The sequence below is a fragment of the Mustela nivalis genome (genome assembly GCF_964662115.1).
Source record: "Mustela nivalis genome assembly, chromosome: 9".
Taxonomy (NCBI): domain Eukaryota; kingdom Metazoa; phylum Chordata; class Mammalia; order Carnivora; family Mustelidae; genus Mustela; species Mustela nivalis.
The window spans coordinates 9,060,178-9,074,816 of record NC_139028.1 but is presented as its reverse complement, the minus strand read 5'-3'; the positions used below and the strand labels follow the sequence as shown (position 1 = coordinate 9,074,816).

Genomic DNA, 14,639 nt, shown 5'->3' with positions numbered 1-14,639 from the left:
ATCCCCTGGTCACACTGCAGATTCCGAGCTCCTGGGGAGGTGCTCTGACTGAGGTTGGGGGCCAGTAGGCCAGTGAGGCTGCCATCAGCATCTGCTCCCCCCTCACGATGAGGGCTCCTGGTTCTGCACCTCACAGAGAGTCGGTCACCGGTGACCCAGCAGGAGCACCAAACGGTCCCTCATTACTCACTGTCAGCCCACCGTCTGCCATTCTGACTGCGCCTGTCTTCAGCGGACATGGTCCCCCAGGGCTGAAGATCGGCCTTCTCAGAGCCCCGTTTCTGTCCCCCTGCAGCTCTAAGGCAGGCCCAGATGTGACCCCTGCGCACAGGTCTGGAGGGTTTTCTACCCGATAATACGCCTCCAGGAAGTGCTCGATAATACGCCTCCAGGAAGTGCTCTGCGTCCGCCCTCACAGACCTCCCGGCTGGGGGATCGCTGGCACTTGTGAGCCGGGACTCCCCAGCCTGCGGGCAGGGCAGAGACCGGGGCACTCTTGTGGAAAACCAGCCTTCAGCCCCAGGGGATGCGACCTTATCACTGCTCCCCCCCTTGGAGCTGCAATCTGCACGGGCTTCTCCCGCTAACAGAGGGTGCAGGGGTTTCTTCCTACTGCCTTCTACCAGGGGCAGTGTTTCGACAGTACCCTAAGGGTGAGCGTGTTGCTCCCCCTCATTGTCTTGGTCTTTGGCCTCCTCCCCTGAGATGGAGGCTTCCGTTCCAAAAGGCAGACAGGGGCAGTTCCATGCGCCTCCTTTGCCCACAGGGACTCTGTTCTGTTGCCCCAGGCCCTCCCCTGGAAGGAGGTGCTGCGGAGGGATGATGAGAAGTGGCCTGCCAGGAGGGGAGATCCAGGTCACACGGTCCAGGTCCGGCCACGCCTGCTGCTCTCACCTCCCCACAGGTCTTAGCCGGCCAGCGCTCATCTCTCTCTGGTGGGTCCGAGAGAAGTCACGACCTGTCTTGTTTGTTGGAGGAAGAACAATGCTCCCTCCGTCCATCTCCATCTCTCTCTAACTCACTGCTGGCCACAATGGCGCTCCTTCGGTCACAAGCACGGCCGCACGAGGGAAAGATTTCGGATGCTGCAGCGTATCTAACCGAAGACAAACACACCCTCTGGTCTCCATGTGTGAGCTCGGACCCAGGGAAGGGGTCTGGCTGGCTGCCTCCACTGCCCCGGGAAGAGGCCCTTCTTTGCTTAACTTTGGTTAAAGGAAACGAGATGTGGAGAAGACAGCAGGAGGACACGTCATCCTTCGATGGTCATCCATTGAACTCCAGAACATCAAATAACGCGGTAAGCACCGTTTCCTGAGGACTCTTCTAGTGATTTCATACGTCTGGGCAGACAAGTATTAATTCATGGATGATGGCAGAGTGAGAGGGTCTGAAGCTCCCCTCACCCAGCCAAAAGCCACACATGAAGCAACTCCCTCTGGAAACAGCCTGAGTCTGGCAGACCAGATCCTCCATGGCTAAAGGCATCGAGAAAAGGCTCCATGGAGAAGGTCAGGAGGGAAGGAGCCCCCACAGGGAACCAATCCATCGCGAGGTGGCAACCAGAAGCAGAAGGGATACCACAGGCCAGCAGGGAGACACTCACTCCCCAAGAAGGGCCAGCCTCAGCCTGGGCCCCGGCCCCAGGGACCCGCACCGACTACAGAAGCCCCCACCACGTCTGGCTGTGAAACGCGGCGAGGTTGGCCCTGGGGGTGTAACAAAGGGGATAGGAGGGTTACAGTCACAGAGTCATGAGGTCATGAGCATGGGGAGCAGGGAGGGAGGTGGCGGGGGTGGCAGAGACAACGGGTGAGTCACTAGATTCTCCCTCTGAAACTAAAAAAACAACAAAAAAATAAGAAGTACTTAGGGTGTAAGTGAAGGAGATTTCCTCATTTTCAGACTTATGCAGAGAGGCGGGACCCGTAAGGAGCTTCTGTGGGGGAGAAGCTGCGAACGAGCATCACTGTCCTTTCCTCACAGGAGCCCAGCCGACCGGGCCAACTCTGAGAGCACAGTCCTGCCGGAACCCCTGCCCCGCCCCGGCATCTGTCAGCCTGCCCAACCCCAGCGCCCTACAAGGCACCCTTCCCAAGTGGCTCCCAAGCTGCCACACCTGCTGGGCAGCCCAGTGGTGACCAGCTGGCCCACGGGGCACTGTCTCACCACACCCTGCCGGCAGCCTCCACAGGAACCCGTACCACCCAGAGACACCACGGCCCCACACAGCGCCAGTATGCACACATCTGTCAATAAGCAGTTTAAACAGCGTTGGACTAACGTTCTAATCAAAAGACGGAACGTCTGGATTAGAAAAAGTAAAATCAAGACCCACGTATATGCTGACTTTAAAAGACCTCAAGACACATTCGGAGTGGAAGGAACTGAAACAGATAATCCATGAAAATAGAAGAGAAAACCACAAGTCAGTAATAACACTTAGATCAATCTATACTTTAAAACAGACTGTACAGAAGAGACGAAGAAGGGTGCTAAATAAGGATAAAGGGATCCATACAACAAGAATATAATAACTGTACACATTTATGTACCCAACATAGGAACACCTAAATATATAAGCCAAATATTGATAGACATAACGGATCATATTTATTCAGTAACAGTAGAGAAGAGGACTTTAACAGCCCACTTACATTAATGGGTAGATCAGCCAAACAGAAAGTCAGTAAGGAGACACCAGCTTTCAAGGGACTGAGCAGATGTAAAGAGAATATTCCATTCCAAAAATGGAGAACACATATTCCTTTCAAGTGAACATGATTTATTCTCCAGGAAAGATCACATGTTCACACACAATTTTCAGTAAGTTGAAGACAACTGAAATAACATCCAGCACCTTTTCCAAAGGCAACAAAAGGAAGCTAACAATCAATTACAGTTAAGAAAATGGAAAAAACAAACAAACAAACCTGAACACACAAAGGCCAACCATGCTAATAAACAACCAATGCATCAATGAAGAAAGAGAAGAGAAAATAAAATACCTCGAGACAAATGAAAATGGAAACACAATGGTTCAAATTTTGGGGGAAGCAGCAAAAGCAGTTCGAGAAGGGAAATTTATAGAGATTCGGGCCAACCTCAAGCAACAGGAAAAATCTAACTTTCCACCTAAAGGAACTGGACAAAGAACAACAAACAAAGCCCTAAATTAGTAGAAAGAAAGAATATAGAGCAAAAAATTTTTTAAAAATACAGATTTTAAAAAATTAACAGAGAAGATCGATAAAATTAGGATCTGACTTTCTGCAAAGATCAAACGGTAAACTGTTGGCAGACTCGAGAGTAAACAAAGAAAAGCTTCCGGGGAAGACAGTGGAACAGGAGCCCCAGCTCATCTCGTTCCACAGATACAACTAGGTAATACCCCCATCCCCGTTAAGTGACCCAGAAAACAAGCCAAAGTCACAGCTACACGCAGACAAGAGGCCACACTGCAGAGGGCAGGAAGGGCAGAGTCACAGTCGGGAGCTGGAGGACCCAGGTACAGTCCGTGGGGGCGTGGAGAGGGGTGAGGAGCAGACCCCACACCAGGCACCCCAGATATGGGGGACCCATGAAGGGAAGATGAATTCCTTTAAAAGTCAGCTTTGAAAACCAGAGGGGCCTAACTTTGCAAATTCTTACTGTCAGTGGAGTTCAACACCTGCAACTCCAAAAACCGGAGCGCTCAGATCTGCGTGACGCAGAGGGCAGTGGGAAACAGAGGCCCCACTCTTGAAGACACAGCCCCATCCACAGCTTGAGAAGACACAGCCTGGAAGCAGCACCCTGGGCACCACTTCCCTCCCCTGCTGTCCGGCCTACACAGGGGCCGCCGGCCGGCATGAGCACAGCTCCACAGCTCACCGCCTGGTGTGCTGACCGTGCAGCCCAAACCCACATCCTCCCACAGACAGCCTCTGTGCACGGGCCTGGCCTCCAGAGCTCCCCTCACAGGACACCCTTGCAGCCCTTGCTGACACGGCCTGGCCCACCCCTGTGCTCTAGCAGATGCATCCTCTCTGACCCCACAGGCCGGGTCCTCGGTGGCTGCAGGTTCCTTAGCAGCACGTCCTTCACTAGTCCCTTGGCTGAGGCCCTCACAAAGATGAGCCATGGGCTGGCACTGCGCCAGCAGCACTGACACAGGCCGGAACCCCTCCACAGGGTCCCCTGCCCCAAGGAGAGGGAAAGAGAACCACACATGCCAGTCAGCAGCCCCAGCAGTGGGCTGGGCAAAGACAGCTGGTCTACCTGCAGACACTGCCCACCCGCGACAGTTTCTCAGGGGACAACACAGGGAAAATGCCCTGTGCTTCGGGACTACTGCATCCCTGAGAAATTCTAGATTTGACTCAACACAAGCCCAGACTGGCTAGGCATAGTCACCGCAGACAACAGGACTCAAGACGAAAGCATCGTAGCCACAAAAGGAGGGTGCGTGCCACACACACAGAAGACACCCTAGAGACACCGGGGCCGGCATGAACCCACACACAGGTCAGTGCGATGAGACACACAGCCCAGAAACAAACCACAACTATGGCCAACTCATCTTCAATAAAGCAGGAAAGAATGTCCAATGGGAATAAGACAGCATCTTCAACAAACAGTATTGGGATAATTGGCCGCCACATGCAGAAGAATGAAACTGGACCATGGCCTTACACCACACACAAAAATAGACTCAGAATGGACGAAAGACCTCAATGTGAGACAGGAACCCATCAAAATCCTACAGAAAACACAGGCAGTAATCTCTTTGACATTGGCCATAGCAACATCCTTCTAGATAGGTCTCCTGAATCAAAGGAATTAAAATAAAAAATAAACTACTGGAACTTCATCAGGATTAAAAGTTTCTGCACAGCAAAGGAAAAAATCAAACCTGAAAGGCAGCCAACAGAATGGGAGAAGATATTTGCAAGTAACATAACCAATAAAGGGTTAGTATCCCAAACCTATAAAGAACTTATACAACTCAACACCCAAAAAATAAAGAAACCAATTAAATAATAAGCAGAAGACATGAACAGACATTTCTCCAAAGAAGACATCCAGATGGCCAACAGACACGTGAAGAGATGCTCCACATCACTCGGCATCAGGGAAATACAAAGCAAAACCACAGTGAGATTCCAGCTCACACCAGTCAGAATGGCTGAAATCAACAGGTCAGGAAATGACAGGTGTTAGTGAGAATATGAAGAAAGGGGAACCCTCCTAGGTTGTTAGTGGGAACGTAAGCTGGTGCAGCCACTCTGGTAAATGGTATGGAGAGCCCTCAAAAAATTAAAAACAGAGCTACCATATGATCAAGCAATCACACTACTGGGTACTTAGCCAAAGAAGAACAAAGCACTAATCTGAAGGGACACACACACGTTCACAGCAGCAGCATCTACAACGGCCAAATTACGGCAGCAGCCCAGTGTCCACGGACCGATGAACGGATAAAGAAGGTGTGGGGTACAGATCCACAATGGGATATTACTCAGTCATTAAAACAAAATAAGGAAGAGATCTTGCCATGTGCCATGACGTGGATGGAGCCGGGGAGTATGATGCCGAGCGAACTAAAGCAGATACAGACAAGTACCATGTTATTTTACTCAGCTGTGGAATTTAAGAAACCAAACAAACATGAGCCAAGGGGGGGGAAGAAAAGGAGAGGCAAACTAAGAAACATATTCTCGACTCCAGAGAACACACTGCTGGTCACCAGAGGGGAGTTGGGGGGCATGGGGGAGCCGAGGGATGGGGATGAAGGCGCGCCCTGTCCTGATGAGCAGTGGATGACGTGGAGAGCTGCTCAATCACTGTCTCGCACGCCTGAAAGGAATATGACGCTGCGCGTTACAAACACTGGGATTAAAATAAAACACTTTTAAAAATGTTGCCTTAATATAATCACAGGAGGGAAAAATAAATATATTTTGGAGGAAGTGATAGTGCTCAATGTTATTTTACTAATTTGAACAGTTGTATTAACTAGAACTCTTTGGCTCTTCTAAAATTTATTTAAGGCAGAGCTGGAATTTACTGTGCTAAATAAAAGGAAAATGTTAAGCAACAGCTTGTGGGGTCTGATGTATCAAATCAGATTCCATGTTTTCTGCACAGCAGCTCCTCTCCTCGGTTACCTGAGAGCTGATCATACGCTGAGACGAACGAGCTATGTTGGCAGGGAGACCAAAGAAACTCGGTTTGTCGTCCTCTGGAAGCTTTTCAATGACGGCACGATAGTCCTGAATGTGGAGAAGTGAAAAAGAGCTTTTCTATAAAGACTGAACATAGAACCACTGAAATCAGAAAGAACAGATACTGGGAAATACTAAATCTCTCATTACTCATATGTTCACATTTTCTAGGTAAATCTAACTTTCAGTCTATGTAATACTTAGCTGTGGACAAAAGATACTCTTGGTCATGACTTCTTCATCCCTAAATTTCACAAATACAGCATCACATAATTTAATTCACCACATTCAAAGAGACCCTGCACTGATTAAAACAAAAATACTTAAATGGCCATGGCTCCTACATATAAGATATCATGTGAGACGTTTTTAGGAAAGCCCGAACCTACCCGAGACTCATCTGCAGAGTGAAGTTCTGCTTATTCCAAGAAGAGTCCAGCTATCCTCTGAGACTTACAGAAACCCCAGGGACCCACACACACATGTTCTGCTGAGTGCGCACTGCTTTGCCAATCACGTTACATGAAGCAATTTCCCCGAGAGTCCTCAGTCGCTGGTGAGGTGCGCTGAAACGCACTGACAAGCCCATCATTTCCTCCCAGAATTACTGCAAGTGTTGCATGCGATCCTTACCAAGCAGGCGTCTGCAGTTACTGACTCCAAACTCTAGACAGGAGGATTTATTCACTTTAGTTCAAGGGTAAGAATTATTCTGTTTGCTCGCTGGCATGCAGAGGGGTCCTGCATATGTGCCTACACTGTTGCAGCTGAACTAGGAGAAACGGCTGTCTCCTCCCCCTCCCATCACCTTTCTTAGCCCCAGCAGCTGCCCGTGAAGTCCTCCCAATGCAGTGGCGGGACTTCAGGAAGCCCAGGGGCTGTAAACATGTCATATTTTGGAAAGATGGGCTGTCTTTTGAAATTTTCCCACCCTGTGACTCAACACCTGTTACTTCTTCAGGGTGTTCAATCACAACATATCCACGTATGCATCAGTATGTGTGTATAAGAGCTTGTGGGCGCACACTTACACACACGTGTGTATATGTGGGGCAGGGGACAAGCAGGTGTTCTCACCCTCCTGGGAAATGCTGGCTTCCTCCTTCTCTAGAACTCTTAGATGGAATCTTAACAATGATTCTCACAAATCATCCTACAGATATAAAACTCATTCTCTGTTGATATCCTTCACTCATTCCAGAATGGCTGTGAACTTTTCTCATGCATTCTGACTACAGTCTCTCCCCTCGATGCCCCAACTGTGCACAGACGTGTTTCCTAAATGACAGCTACACATCCACACTAAGCTGTCCTCCCTTGGATGCAGAAAAATATACACCAAGGGATACCATTTAAATGGTGCTCAAAAATAGGCAAAATTAATGTGAGATGGGGTGCCCAGGTGGCTCTGTGGGTTAAGCATCCCTGCTTTCAGCTCAGGCCATGATCTCAGGATCCTGGGATTGAGCCCCACATTGGGCTCCCTGCTCAGTGGGGAATCTGCTTGACATTCTCTCTCTTCCTCTGCCCTCCCCCCACTTACACACACTGTCTCTTTCTCAAATAAATCCATCTTTTTAAAAAAAAGCTAACATAGGCTGTTAGAAGCCGGGATGATGTCTCCTTTGTAGGGGGGCAGGCAACGACTAGAGGGGACACAAGGAGGACTTCCGGGGAGCTGGTCACACTGTTTCTGGACCCCAGCACTAGTTCCACTCCTGGGTTCAGTGTATAAACATTCACTGCACATTTCTGTAGCAGTTTTATTACTCAGTTTAAAGTTCACAGAGAGGGGGAGGCCAGTGAGTGCACAGTGTGAGGTAGCTGGGCTATGAAAAGCCCCGGGATGCCCTCCTGCTGGCAAGTCCGCCCCAGAGACGCCCACAGTGCCTGCGCAGTCTGGAACAGGGCCACCTGGGGCGGACAGAAAGGCCGGGCTCTTACTTAATAAATGAGTGAATGAATGAAAGATACTGAAAAACAAAACCAGATGGGATACTTAACAGGCAAGATATTCAGTAACATATATAACACTAGTTTTCAAACTTTGACTTTTGACAATTATGTCACTGAAACAGAAGAACTTTCTCAAAAAATACTTGGGATGAGAGAAAAATCCCCAATCCTGTGAGAAGAACTATGTAACTGAATATGTATGTATGTGATCATATCATTCCAGGTAATAAAAGCATTATTTGGACATTAAGCAAAGATAAGTTTGTGGCAAAATACATCAGAATTGAAATCTTTGGGCCATAATTAGCACTATTTTCTGGAAAAGATGACTTCATTCTACAAGACTTTTGTAGGATGAGTCAGGGAGAAAAGCTCCAGCCAGCTAAGATAAAGACATGTCCACAGAAACACCGCGGTCAAAGCCAGCTCAAAGCCGTCCCTCACACAGTCAAACCTGATTCAATTCATCAGCCAGAAAGTGAAGATACAGGTGTTAGGGATCTGATTAGGGATCGGATCCCAGGGCTCGCTCAGGCCCACTAGAACACACAGGCTCCCTCCTTCCAGAACCTCCTGGTCTCACCTCTTGAACATCTTCCTAACCAGCAACTCTACCCTATTACCATCAAGCCATCCCTAAGTACCCAGCGTGGACAACACACTTCACCAGAGTTTACACGGCCAGGCCAAGTACGGCCATAGCAATCATCTGTATTTGAGAATGAGAATTACTTGTGCATTTGAAAAGAAACATATATTTAAGAGTTTAAGAAAGGATTCAAGTATCTGGTAATATATTAAAAATGATGACCTGTACCCCTGGGGATAAAAATATATGTTTATTAAAAAAAAAAAAAAAAGAAGGGAATCTTTCTGCCCTTCAACGGACGAATGGATAAGGAAGATGTGGTCCATATACACTATGAAGTATTATGCCTCCATCAGAAAGGATGAATATCCAACTTTTGTAGCAACATGGATGGGACTGGAAAAGATTATGCTGAGTGAAATAAGTCAAGCAGAGAGAGTCAATTATCATATGGTTTCACTTACTTGTGGAGCATAACAAATATCATGGAGGACATGGAGAGTTGGAGAGGAGAAGGGATTTGGGGGAAATTGGAAGGGGAGGTGAACCATGAGAGACTATGGACTCTGAAAAACAATCTGAGGGGAATGAAGTGGTGGGGGGGTGGGAGGTTGGGGTACCAGGTGGTGGGTATTATAGAGGGCACAGATTGCATGGAGCACTGGGTGTGGTGCAAAAATAATGGATACTGTTATGCTGAAAATAAATAAATGTAATTAATAAAAAAAAAAAAAGATGAGTTTTACCTACCAGAATGCTGCAGGATTTTGGTAGAGATAAGGAATATGGAAAAACACTTTTCTTATTCCTTTGGTTTAAAACATCAGTTATTGAAGAATTAAAAAACTGCTTCAGGTATGACTGAAGAACTCTAAGGTCAAAATAATTATCTATGCGTCCGCCATAAATAGCATTTTCAAGTAAACCATGTAGAAATTCCCACTGCACATCTTTGGTACCTATAATTTTAAAACATACTTTTATTAGCTTTATTTCTAGGATATTAGAAATGGCCTAAGAAAAAAAAACCTCAAAAAAAATTCCCATTAATACCAGAGACGACAACTATCAGAACTTACCATCAAAGAGCCTGTCAATAATGCTGTAGCCAGCACGAAGATCTGATAAAGAAAACTCATAAAACTTGGTCCAACCCTACAAAATAAATGTACAAATATTAAAGAACTATAGTGTTCACAAATATATATGTATGCATCATGACCTTATAATTTTAAGGATGTTTAAAATATGCTAAAAAAATAAAAGGGCCACCCCTGAAAAAATAAAAATAGCAACTCTAAGGTAACAATAATTTTTTAAAAGTAATTGATTGACCTCCATAGCATGCCAAAGACTTTTAATACTACAGTTTTTATCGTTTAGTATTGTGGCAATTCAGTCATACAACAGATTGGTAAATTTTTGAGCTTAAGTATGATGTATGCATGTCAAGTACACATGACAACCGAAATATTACAAAAAATTTTTTAAAGGCCCAAAGGCATATAGCATTATTCCCTATACGCTTCACCCATGAAACATTCTTGTTGGAATTATAAATTGAAGTTAATAACTACAACGCTTGTATAAAAAGAACATTAATAGAGCGCTATGTTTTATAAAAATATAAACGTAAAACTTTTGATGGCACTTCCATTAACTTCAATTAGTTCAATGTACTATGTTGGAAACTAAAATCTTTTTAGACTTTAATAGTATTTAGGAGCACCAACACAAATTTCATTCATCTGTTAATCACTTAAAACAATGTTTATTAAATGCATATTATAAGTAAAGCTCTGTTTTAAATCTCTAAGCGAATGAACCCAAACATCAATAATCCCTGTCCCCAGGTCACTGTCAGTCAAAGGTGGGGAAGGGGGAGGCGGACGGACACAGTCCAGCACTGGCACACACCTGCAGGACAAGCTACTAAAATTTAGTTGCAAATCTTCTCATAACTTTTTTTTTTTTAAGATTTCTTTATTTATTTGACAGACAGAGATCACAAGTAGGCAGAGAGGGAGGCAGAGAGAGTGAGAGGGAAGCAGGCTCCCTGCTGAGCAGAGAGCCCAAAGCGGGGCTCGATCCCAGGACCCTGAGATCACGACCTGAGCCGAAGGCAGAGGCTTAACCCACTGAGCCACCCAGGCGTCCAACAGATCTTCTCATAACTTTTTAATTTATGTTATACACGTGTATTGCTTCATTAAAAAAAAAATCTAAATTCATTTAAAAAATATTCCTTTCTTCAATGACGGGCCATGACGGTCACTGTGGTTCCTGCCAGGATTACTCCTGAGGGCTTTGAAGGAAGGGGGGCCTGGCCCCCAACAAGCTCCAGAGCATCTGAGGTGCGGCTCTGTCAGCAGGTAATGCCATCACGACTCACTGGGCTCCTTGGGCAATTGAGGACAGTGGGCGCACCTTTCCTTTTGAGTGTAGCTTGCAAATTCTGTGCAACAACACGCTGCTGTTTTTAGTCACTAGCTCAGCAGTCTGACAATCTTTACCGAAAGGCAACATGGAAGGCGCTTCTAAACTTTCACTACTTCGTCTAATCCCCGCAACAGAGGCGCATGCGAGGAGTGTCCCCACCATGCAGCTGAGCTCACGCGACCAGGAAATCTGGAGTCAGTACTCGACCCCAGGTCTGCAACTCCCCACGACACTCTCACTTTGACATGAAAGTGACACAGAGAGAGAGAGAGGCTCAATCAGGGGTGGGGGGGCAGGGTGGTGGTGCGGCTCAGGAGGGGACAGATGCAGGCGATGCTAAAACCAGACGGGAGAAATTGAATCTGCCATGATGCAATGTGTGGCCTTGACATCCGGCAAGAACGGAACGTGGCCCAGCTCAGACCGTGCGGCAAGGGGCAGATGTGGTCACAACCAAAACCTCTGGCAACACCAAGCCGCGTGAACTCAAAGACCAGGAGGAAATCTGGAGAACGAGTGGGGGAGGGGCTCTGGGAGGAGGCTGGGGAGGAAGGCAGGGCTTTCCTTCAGGACCAGAGCAGGAAACGTGCACCGTTCCGCACGCGGACAACAAAGCCATCTGACGGGCCAGAGGCAGAATGCCGAATCATCCCACTTACTTGTTAGGAAAACAAGACCGGCTGCCCCGTGGACAGAGCAAACACAGGAGAAGGTGACCTTGGACAACAGAACAAGTAAGGGGTGAGGCGGCCTGGGAAAAACAGTGGAGAGAAATGTCCAGATCTCAAGCGTACTTGGCCAGGAGAATGCACCGGCTGGGCCGCTGAGAAACAAAGATGGCGGGAACGGTCCCCCAGGAGCCCAGTCTCAGGACACGGCTATCCGTGGCTTCCACTGAGGGCAGTACACCACAGGAAAACTATGCTGAATTCAGGTCTGACCTTGGAGATGACTGTGACCTCAGAAATGACACCTAACCATCATTGAGGGCTTATGACAGGTCACACCTTGTTCTGAACAATGTCATTCGGGGACGTGAACTACGTAACTGTACGCAGTCCACAAGGCGAATGGCACAGACAGAATTCGAGAGGGACAGTTAGGACTCATGAGCCAGATTATGAAGTGATCCCAGCCATTTCCATTAAGTCGTAGAAACACTACTACACAACATGCACAGCTTACAACATGTCCAAGACGTTCTAACTCACCTGCGGGATGTAATTTCTTCTTTCTTGACACGCAGCATGAAACCATGCAAAACTAAAGAGAGCGTGAGCTCGAGGTATGTTATCTTTTTTGTTGATTTGCTCTGGAGTCCAAGACTCGTAAGTGCGCATTAAGTTCTTCTTCAAACCTGGAGGTGACTAACGACAAAAAATTGACATCCTAGTGTTTTAAATCTTACAGACGAAGTTAATATTTAACATATTTAGAGACATTTTAATAAAGCAAAGTTTTCACTACTACCCATTTTTGACTTACCATTGTGCTACTTCAAAACGTACATATCTAAAACCAGTTTTAAACTCCTTGTACTTAACAGTTCCGACCAATTATAAATTCAAACATTTTCAAATTCAAAAACTCTAAAACCAACAATATTCAAAACAACTAAATGAGTTTTATATGATTATTGAGGGAATTTACTGAAACCAAATTGTCATTTACACAATGAACTTGACACTGACTGCTATGTGGCCTGTGGTTTTCAGTTTCATAGAAGGTTCGTCCTTTCCGGGGAGAAAGACATTTCTACAGAGTGAGAAAACAACAAACAAACAAGCAGAATCCCTATTACCAGTTTTAAAAGCTTTAACTCAGTTCATTATTTTATTCATGACTTTGACCAGCTACGGACTAACACTGCAAACATACAGTCTTGGATACACCAGGCTTGGACATTATGTGTCCAGAGCACGACGGGCTGAAAAAAGGAAAATGACGCTGACCATCGGACAAGTGTGCTGACCCACCGTGGCGCTTATCTGCGTCCCCTGACGCCGAGTGATGCTGAGCACCCGCCCATGGCTCTGTCGGCCGTGCGCGCGCCTGGAGAAACGTCTGTGCAGGTCCTCCACCCACTTACTACCTGAGCGGACCGCTGGGAAGGACACCCTGGTGTGTTCCATGCGACTGGTGTTTGTGACAGGAGCTTCAGGAGGTGCGAGCAGACCACAGCACCTCCCGCCGCGTGACCTGGGCTTCCTGCCTCCTTACCTCATAGGTGATCTTCAGACTTGACTGCAGTAGGATGGGGGTGAAGTGGGGGTGAACCTCTGCCGTGAGCCACAGGCGAAACGTATCTTTAGGCTGAAGAGTGTTCAATTCCTTGTGTACAAAAACAGCAACAAGAAAAATCTACTTACACACGCTAATTTCCACTTTATAAATATATTATTTTTTTTTAAGATTTTATTTATTTATTTGTCAGAGAGAGAGCGAGCGAGAGCGAGCACAGGCAGACAAAGTGGAAGGCAGAGTCAGAGGGAGAAGCAGGCTCCCTGCGGAGCAAGGAGCCCAATGTGGGACTCGATCCCAGGACGCTGGGATCATGACCTGAGCCGAAGGCAGCTGCTTAACCAACTGAGCCACCCAGGCGTCCCTATAAATATATTAATAAGTAAAATTTCCTTCTCAGATCTTTCTGTGACATGCTGATACATTTCATTCTGTTGCTTATTTGCTCTGTGACCTGGGGTCTAGGACCAACACCAGCTCTAAGCAAGGACGGTAACAGTCCACACCACGTACGACGCTCGTCATGGTGCCGACGCACAATGTTTGCAAAGTAAGTGTTAGCGGCCACCGAGGCCTCAGCCAGAACCCTGTGCGGGGCTCGGGGTTTCACTGCTTCTGTTCATGCCTCCGCTGGGTTCTCTAATGACATCACTTCCTTCATTACCAATTTTTGTTGTATCCTATTGCCTACAATGCAAATTCAAAACTTTGGGAGTATAGCTCAGTGGTAGAGCATTTAACTGCAAAACTTCACCACACAATTTCCTCTGCCCACACCGTGTGCCTTGGTCGCTCATTCCCATGTTCATGCATGTCTTTACAAATACTCCTCTTGCTACCTGTACTCTCTCTGGAACCTGACACGTTCTTCTATCTGTCCATTTAAACATCCTGTCTCAGAGGGACGTCTTCTCGGACCCTTCACTACCGTCGCAGACGGCAGTCTGCCGACTCTCTCCCACAGTGTTTCTGAGGCCACAACTGAGCTCTGAGAGTGCCCTGTCTCTTCTAAACCAAGTTCCTTCTGATAGAACAGGTACAAATTTTGTATGCAACCTGCACTTAGGGCAAGTGCTGGCTTTTTTCTGTACTAAACTAGTGCTTACAGAATAAAGGAATAAATGAATGACAGAAGAATGGTCAAGAGTTCTAAAAGAATGACGTCTAAAAATTACTTTAATAAATATAATCTATGTCTGATATTAACA

The 14,639-nt window shown here is 46.8% G+C and overlaps 1 protein-coding gene across 6 annotated transcripts in view; it reads right to left on the bottom strand.

Annotated features, from left to right (window-relative positions):
* The window catches only part of DYNC2H1 (dynein cytoplasmic 2 heavy chain 1), a 670,805-nt gene that overhangs the window by 82,769 nt on the left and 573,397 nt on the right, over positions 1–14,639 (bottom strand). For all 6 annotated transcript variants that reach the window (XM_082683959.1, XM_082683958.1, XM_082683962.1 and 3 more), the window contains 5 exons: positions 13,411–13,521; positions 12,402–12,557; positions 9,831–9,906; positions 9,502–9,710; positions 6,150–6,254 (listed from right to left, as the gene is read on the bottom strand). In XM_082683959.1, coding sequence (XP_082540085.1) covers positions 6,150–6,254; positions 9,502–9,710; positions 9,831–9,906; positions 12,402–12,557; positions 13,411–13,521 — 657 coding nt within the window. The remainder of the gene's footprint in view (positions 1–6,149; positions 6,255–9,501; positions 9,711–9,830; positions 9,907–12,401; positions 12,558–13,410; positions 13,522–14,639) is intronic.